An 8,248-nucleotide genomic window follows, 5' to 3' on the forward strand; every position below is an offset into this window, starting at 1 on the left:
AAAAAAAAAAAAAAAAAAAAAAAAAAAAAAAAAAAAAAAGAAAGACTAAAATAATACCAGTACCTCCCAAGCTGTCAAGATCCTCAAGAATCCTGCCAAATCTGTGAAATAAAGCAAACTGAATTAAACGAAAATCATGTCTCCCTTCGAAAATAAATAACACACTTCAGGGTGATGAAAATATTCTAAAATTGATTGTGGTGATGGCTGCACAACTCTAAAAATACCAAAACCATGGCATTGTACACTTTAAACAGGTGAATTGTATGATATGTAAATTATATTTCAAAATTGTTATAAAACAAGGGAATAAAATAAAAACAAATACATAAAAATAGCACTATGTTACCTTACGGTGTTTTGAACAGTCAAATATTTCTCTCGTAATTCAGGCTCACTGCCCAAAGGCAAGAGAACTTCAATATAACTGTCCTTCATTCTCCTAGGGGGCAGTCCATCCTGTGATTTGGCCAAGAAACTATGAAGTAACTTTCTTTCTTCCATTGCGTTCACATGGTCTCTGAGAAGAAAGGATGCAGGATTCATAAAACAAGAGCACTTCTAGCCCACAATTCCAGTGGTACACAGGCCAGTAAGATACCATCAAAGGAGGAAAAAGAAGATCTGGACCTACTTTCACCTTCTCATCCTTCCCTCCCTTCCCACCCGCCACTTGGTGAAACTGATCATTTCTGGTATCATTTCTCAGACTTAAAAACATGTTTGCCGGGCGCGGTGGCTCACGCCTGTAATCCCAGCACTTTGGGAGGCTGAGGCGGGTGGATCACGAGGTCAAGAGATCGAGACCATCCTGGTCAACATGGTGAAACCCCGTCTCTATTAAAACTACAAAAAAATTAGCTGGGCATGGTGGCGCGTGCCTGTAATCCCAGCTACTCAGGAGGCTGAGGCAGGAGAATTGCCTGAACCCAGGAGGCGGAGGTTGTGGTGAGCCGAGATCGCGCCATTGCACTCCAGCCTGGGTAACAAGAACGAAACTCTGTCTCAAAAAAAAAAAAAAAAAAAAAAAAAAAAATGCTTAAGGCTGGGAGTGGTGGCTCACACCTATAAAGCCAGCACTTTGGGAGGCCGAGGTAGGTGGATCATCTGAGGTCAAGAAACCGAGATCAGCCTGGTCAACATGGAAAACTCCATCTCTACTAAAAATACAAAAAAATTAGCCAGACACGGTGGTGGGCACCTGTAATCCCAGCTACTTGGGAGGCTGAGGCAGGAGAATTGCTTGAACCTATGAGGCAGACATTGCAGTGAGCCAAGATTGCACCACTGTACTCCAGCCTAGGCGACAGAGTGAGACTCTGTCTCAAAAAAAAAAAAAAAAAAACTTAAAGTGATTTATATATATATATATATATATATATATATATAAACCCAAATGAGCTACATATTCACCCTTATCAAAAATCATGCTCAAAGACTAGAATATTTGAAATTAAATTAAAAATTCAGAGAGATGGATACAATAGTGTGCATATATATATTTCTAGGCTAAAGAATGGCTTGGCCACTCTACTTTATATTCCCATTTCTCGGATTCTCTGAGCCCCAGTTCTCTCTCTCTCTCTGCCTTCAATTTCAGGAAAGAGAGACAGAGGAGGGAAAATGGACTATATCCAAAGGAGGTATGGAAGGCAGAACAAAAGGTAAAGAAGAACGGAACATGAAAAGGAGACAGAAAGGGAAGAAAAAGAAGAGAAGATTAAGGCGGAAGAGAAAAGAGAGACAAGGGGATATGGAACAGCAATGTTGACAAGAACATTAGCTAAGATGCCTTTCTAAGCTTAACTTACAAAGAATTATTTCCAGGAATGTTTAGCCTACAAAAAATACAGGATATAGAGGAACGAGTTAAATGACACCAGTAAATCCAGAATGTGGAACATTCTCAGGACAAATGGCTTGGCCTCCTTAAAGTCAAGCTCATGGGGGAAGAATGACTGTCCATTAATCTAGATTAGGGGAGACTAAAGAGTCATAACCATCAGACGCAATATGCAATCCTTTATTGGATCTTGATTTTTTTTTAAAAGTTATAAAAAACATTTTTGTTAAAAGGAGTAATCTACTGAAAAAAACTAGAAACAGTTGAGGAAATGTGACTATGGATGATTAATGTACTACCAGGGAATTGCTGTCAATTTCATTACATATGAGAATGTCTTACTTGCTGGAGATACACGAAGGCTGGTTTTATAAAATATTTACTGGAGATACATGATGAAGTGTCATGGTGTCTATAATTTACTTAGAAATGGTTCAGTCAATATGTGTATGTTGGCAAATTTGGCAAAATATGAATAAGCATCGAATCCAAGTGGTGGGTACACAGGTATTCATTCTTTCTACTTTTTAGTAAATTGAAATTTTTCATATAAAGAATTTAAAAATAGGCTGGGCATGGGGGCTCACACCTGTAATCCCAGCACTTTGGAAGGCCGAGGCGGGCAGATCACAAGGTCAGGAGATCGAGACCATCCTGGCCATGGTGAAACCCCGTCTCCACTAAAATACAAACAATTAGCCAGGTGTGGTAGCGCATGCCTGTAATCCCAGCTACTCAGGAGGCTGAGGCAGGAGAATCGCTAGAACCTAGGAGGTAGAGGTTGCAGTAAGCTGAGATCATGTTACTGCACTCCAGACTGGCAAAAAGAGCAAGACTCCATTTCAAAAAAAAGAATTTAAAAATAAGTCATTAGAAATTTCTATACCAACAATAGATTATTATATGTCTAGTGATCACTCGTGTTTTTTTCTATCTCATTTTAGCCTCAAAATTCTGTACACCAACAGGGATATGATCGTATTTTACAACTAGGAAATATTATGAGAAAGAGAAAGACAATATGGGAGACCGAATTCTGAACTGACAAGAAGCAATAAAGGAGTCAAGCTGCATGAAACAGAGAAACTAAGAGACAGGTTCAAGTCCCAAACCCTAACATTTAATCATTCAATCTCTGAGTTTCAGTTTCATGTGTCAAAAAGGAACAGGAACATATGTCATGAGTATGTCACAAGTTTTGAGAATCAGTGAGGTAATATACCTAAATGCACTCTGAAAAATGCAGAATATATGTAAATCATATTCTTTCATGACAATGAGGTGTCATCTGATGAGTATGTTGAAATGTTGACCTTTTCCCTCAAGCAAAATGCTTTCAACCTATCTCTGAACACAGGGCTCCCCATCCCCACTGTGAGACCATCAACTGAGCCTAAATACAGCCTAGTATAATACCTTGGGGATGAAAAGAATGAATGAAAACAAAGATGCATACCTCCAGTTTGTGGATGCTCCTACTATCTCCCGCAACTTATCTCGAACTGAAACAAAAATAAACAAGTCATTCCATGAAACAAAGAAATATGAGAAACAGATTATAGCAATGAGCTCAAGAACTGTGAAAAGCAATTCATGTATGCAAAAGATTTAAAGATCCACAGATTTCCATCTAATGCCACAACAAACAACACAGGGACGGGATTGAGCCTCTGCTCCCTAAAAACCTGAAACAACTATACTGTCTCCTTAGAGCACAAATGAATATCTTTGTGCCAATCACTAGGATTTGTATAAACAAACAAAAAAGGATAACTTCAATTATTCATTTAATGGGGCTGTATTAGTGTTAGCCCGATGAGAACCACTATGATGGAGATATGAACAGGATTCCCACCTATCTTCTTTTTTTTTCTTTTTAAGACAGAGTCTCGCTCTGTCATCCTGACTGGAGTTCAGTGGCACAATCTTGACTCACTGTAACTTCTGCCTCCCGGGTTCAAACAATTCTCCTGCTTCAGTCTCCCGAGCAGCTGGGATTACAGGTGCTGCGCCACCACACCCCGCTAAGTTTTGTAGTTTTGTTTTGTTTGAGACGGAGTTTCGCTCTTGCTGCCCAGCCTGGAGTGCAATAGCATAATCTTGGTTCACTGCAACCTCTGCCTCCCAGGTTCAAGCAATTCTCCTGCCTCAGCCTCCCAAGTAGCTAGGATTACAGGCACACGCCACCATGCCCAGCTAATTTTGTATTTTTAGTAGAGACAGGGTTTCACTATGTTGGTCAGGCTGGTCTTGAACTCCTGACCTCAGGTAATCCACCTGCCTCGGCCTCCCAAAGTGCTGGGATTATAGGTTTGAGCCACCACACCCTGCCCCGACCTATCTTCTTATACACAGTATTAGATCAAATTACTTAGTTCAGAGACTAATACTAATATCCAAACCTGAGTCTCATTATAATTCATTTCTCATATTTATAGTCTCCTGGTTGTTAGAAAAGTTTAAGCCAACATCTCCTCAACACCCTTTAGATATGTTAATCAGCTTGATTTTGATAATCATTTCCCAATGTATATGTAACTATTAAAACACCACATTTATACCTTGAATATATATAAATTTTGTCAACTGTACTTCAACAAAGTTAAGGAAAAAAAAAAAAAAGAAAAGTTTAAGCCAGAAAAATAAAGCAAAGACTTATATTAAGCTAAGGCAAATAATGCAATTTTAGTTAATGCCACTGCCCAAAAGTGCAAACATATATTAGCGATTGCAAAATTCAAGCACTTAAAAGAAAAGCTGATATTAATTGCCACGCATACCATGATTCACGTGTATAGGTGAACATGCTATATGAATAAAGGGAAAATCAATTAGAAAACCAGCAATAATTTGAAAGTAAAAAATAACTCTATAGTATTTCAAATACTGTCTTGAGTCTACGTGTTTTTTCCTAGCACTTCAAAATATAAATTCCAGTTATAGGAAATTATCTATAGTAATTCTCAGTACTTCAGTAACGTACTGATCAAAACCAAATATGATTTATTTTAACATGCATTTTAACATGAAACAATGGTTGACTTTTCTATCAAACAATTATGGACACACCATAAATTTGGCATATAATTACAATTAAATCATAGAGAACTGCAAACAACAACCATTAGTACTTTAGTATTATTTCTAATTTTTCCTCCTAACTTCCTTGAATAAAAGAATAGACAGGGCCGAGGTGGGTGGATCATGAGGTCAAGAGATCAAGACCAGCCTGGCCAACATGGTGCAACCCCATCTCTACTAAAAATACAAAAATTGGTCTGGCATGGTAGCGGGTACCTGTAATCCCAGCTACTCGAGAGGCTAAGGCAGAGAATCGCTTGAACCCAGGAGGCAGAGGCTGCAGTGAGCCAAGATCACGCCACTGCACTCCAGCCTGGGCGACAGAGCAAGACTCTATCCCCAAAAAAAAAAAAAAAAGGCAGGCCACGCATGGTGGCTCACACCTGTAATTCCAGCACTTTGGGAGGCCAAGACAGGCAGATCACTTGAGGCCAGGAGTTCAAGACCAGCCAGGTCAACACAGTGAAACTCCATCTCCACTAAAAATACAAAATTTAGTCGGGCATGGTGGCGCATGCCTGTAATCCCAGCTACTCAGGAAGCTCAAGTAGGAGAATCTCTTGAACCCTGGAGGCAGAAGTTGCACTGAGCCAAGATCCTGCCACTGCACTCCAGCCTAGGCGACAGAACAAGACTCCATCTCGAAAAAAAAAAAAAAAAAAAAAAGAATGGACAGAAGGTACCTCAAATAGTACACGGTCTACTGATGCTCACTGACATAAAATAATTACTACTAGCTTAGTCAGTGTAAGAAGAAAGGCAAGTAGGCCGGGCGCAGTGGCTCACACCTATAATCCCAGCACTTTGGGAGGCCGGGGTGGGTAAATTACAAGGTTAGGAGTTCGAGACCAGCCTGGCCAAAATGGTGAAACCCTGTCTCTACTAAAAATACAAAAAATTAGCTGGCGTAGTGGTGGGTGCCTGTAATCCCAGCTCCTAGGGAGGCTGAGGCAGGACAACTGCCTGAACCCAGGAGGTGGAGGTGGCAGTGGGCTGAGACCGCGCCATTGCACTCCAGTCCTGGCGACAGAGTGAGACTCCGACTCAAAAAAAAAAAAAAGAAGAGAAGCAAGTAGTGAGGGCCAAGGAAAAAGTTTTAAATTTTATTTATGTATATTTATATACATACATAACATAAATTTATTTGGACCCTTTAAAGAATCCACAATTTTAATTACAATGAATACTCCTAGTTTAATAAAGACAGTCCATAGTTTACATATCATACTGGTAATTGAAATTAACTTTCATTAAACATGGACTAACAGGATCCCTCGAACATAACTATGAACTAGGAGTGTTTACTTGGTATAACTAACAGGCCCATCTCTTTTTTTCCATTTTTCCATGTCTTCAGAACCTACACACAGGAAGTGGAAATCGCTTAACTAAAAGAGCTCAGTCCCCAAGGTTCCCAGTAACAATAGTTCAAAATCTGGATGTGACTTCTACCCAAAGCTATTAATATTATGCAGCTATCCTGGTCATTTTGTCAAGAAACATTTATGAAAGATCTACCTTTAATATGCCTCATTTGCTCTAAACTATCATTCTGTAGACCTCTCAAATAAAAGTAAAACAAGGTTTTTCAGCACGTAGACATAAAACATAGACACCATGCTTGCCTTCATGAATGTGGAAGATTCCCTGTTTCTTGGGGTTCTGGGGTCCTTGAGTCAGTCCTCTTCCGGGAGTAAGCTGCCCCTTGCCCAAGGCACAAAGCCTATAAAACAAGATACAACAGAGTAGATTCCATGGCTTATTCCCCGGCAACCCCAAAGACCTACCCTCCTCCCAGAGTACCTGGCCATAGCACTCCCTTAGTATATATTGTCTTGTGCGAGTTTGCAGTCATTTTACAAGTATATGTATATTTACATATGAGGCTATTACATAAAGCATCTCTCCAACTAGAGCAAACATTTCTTGAGAGCAGAGACCAATTAGGTAATTATATTCAAAATAAATAAAAGATGGCAACTAAGTTTAACGGGTTTATTATTAGTCTATTTTATTAGTTTCAGAAGTCCATAATTGATTTGGTAAACAACTGAGCAAACTCATTATGAAAAATTTATTCTGTTCTTTATTATCACATCATATTTCCTCAATAAATAAGATAAACCTAATAATTATAAAGTAAACTTTGAACACTGAATTAGCCCTTTCCAGATGCAAAGAAAGTATTTATTTAACTTACACAGAAATTTTCTAGAGTCCCAACACAAAGAAATAAAAGCTATCTATTGGCCGCAGTGGCACATGCCTGTAATCCCAGCATTTTGGGAGGCTGAGGAGGGTGGATGGCTTGAGCCCAGGAATTCAAGACCAGCCTGGGCAATGTGGCAAAACCCTATCTCTACAAAAATTAGCCAGGTGTGGTGGCATGCACCTGTGGTCCCAGCTACTCAGAGGCTCAGGTGGGAGGATCACTCGAACCCAGGAGGTCAAGGCTGCAGTGAGCCAAGCCTGCACCACTGCACTCCAGCCTAGGCAAAAATGTGACCCTGCTTCAAAAAATAAAATAAAATAAAAGCTATCTACCTAAATGTGCCTAACCTACTCTCCCAAAGTAAGTTGATTTTGGTTCACTATTGCTTAAATGTTGACTCCCAATCACACAATATTATGTCAGGGGTAGCACACAGACAATATCACAGATTAACAAACTGATCTGCGAGAGCATAGTTGAAGGCAAGGCATTGAATAGATCAAGAACCCACAGGCTGAGCACAGGGCTCACGCCTATAATCCAGCACTTTGGGAGGCCAAGACAGCCAGATCACTTGAGGTTAGGAGTTTGAGACCAGCCTGGCCAACATGGTGAAACCCTACCTGTACTAAAAATACAAAAATTAGCTGGATGTGGTGGTGGGCGCCTGTAATCCCAGCTACTTGGGAGGCTGAGGCAGGAGAATCACTTGAACCCGGGAGATGGAGGTTGCAGTGAGCAGATAACACGCCACTGCACTCCAGCCTGGGCAACAGAGAGAGACTCTGTATCAAAAAAAAAAAAAAAAAAACACCCAGATACTGTCACTCATTCTAGTTCAATTTACTAGCAAATTCTTACTACCTAATGTGAGAATAAGAAATTTAAAAAAAGGATATTTTTAGTTTTCTTTAGAGACCAAGCTACTATTGATTTCTCTTCTGAATGACAGCAGAGAAAGTCTCTCAGTATTTACAGTATTCTGTAAAATCCACATGCAGTTTTGAAACTGTACTGCTAGAACAAATCCTTAACCTTTCACCAAGTCAACTCATCTAATTGCACAGAACACAGAAATATGAGCACATGCTCACTGGCTAATTGGACTTCTT

At 39.7% G+C, this 8,248-nt stretch overlaps 1 protein-coding gene across 2 annotated transcripts in view; it reads right to left on the reverse strand.

The window, feature by feature from the left end:
* ACOT9 (acyl-CoA thioesterase 9) overlaps positions 1 to 8,248 on the reverse strand; it is a 44,793-nt gene that overhangs the window by 27,970 nt on the left and 8,575 nt on the right. Inside the window, exons 2-6 of one of the 2 annotated variants that reach the window (XM_032286128.1) lie at positions 6,550 to 6,647; positions 4,624 to 4,650; positions 3,300 to 3,345; positions 350 to 520; positions 64 to 101 (exon numbers count right to left, since the gene is read on the reverse strand). In XM_032286128.1, coding sequence (XP_032142019.1) covers positions 64 to 101; positions 350 to 520; positions 3,300 to 3,345; positions 4,624 to 4,650; positions 6,550 to 6,647 — 380 coding nt within the window. The remainder of the gene's footprint in view (positions 1 to 63; positions 102 to 349; positions 521 to 3,299; positions 3,346 to 4,623; positions 4,651 to 6,549; positions 6,648 to 8,248) is intronic. The other variant, XM_032286129.1, reaches the window with a different exon arrangement.

This window comes from Sapajus apella, unplaced genomic scaffold (genome assembly GCF_009761245.1).
Source record: "Sapajus apella isolate SASKATOON/1434 unplaced genomic scaffold, GSC_monkey_1.0 scaffold17, whole genome shotgun sequence".
Classification (NCBI taxonomy): domain Eukaryota; kingdom Metazoa; phylum Chordata; class Mammalia; order Primates; family Cebidae; genus Sapajus; species Sapajus apella.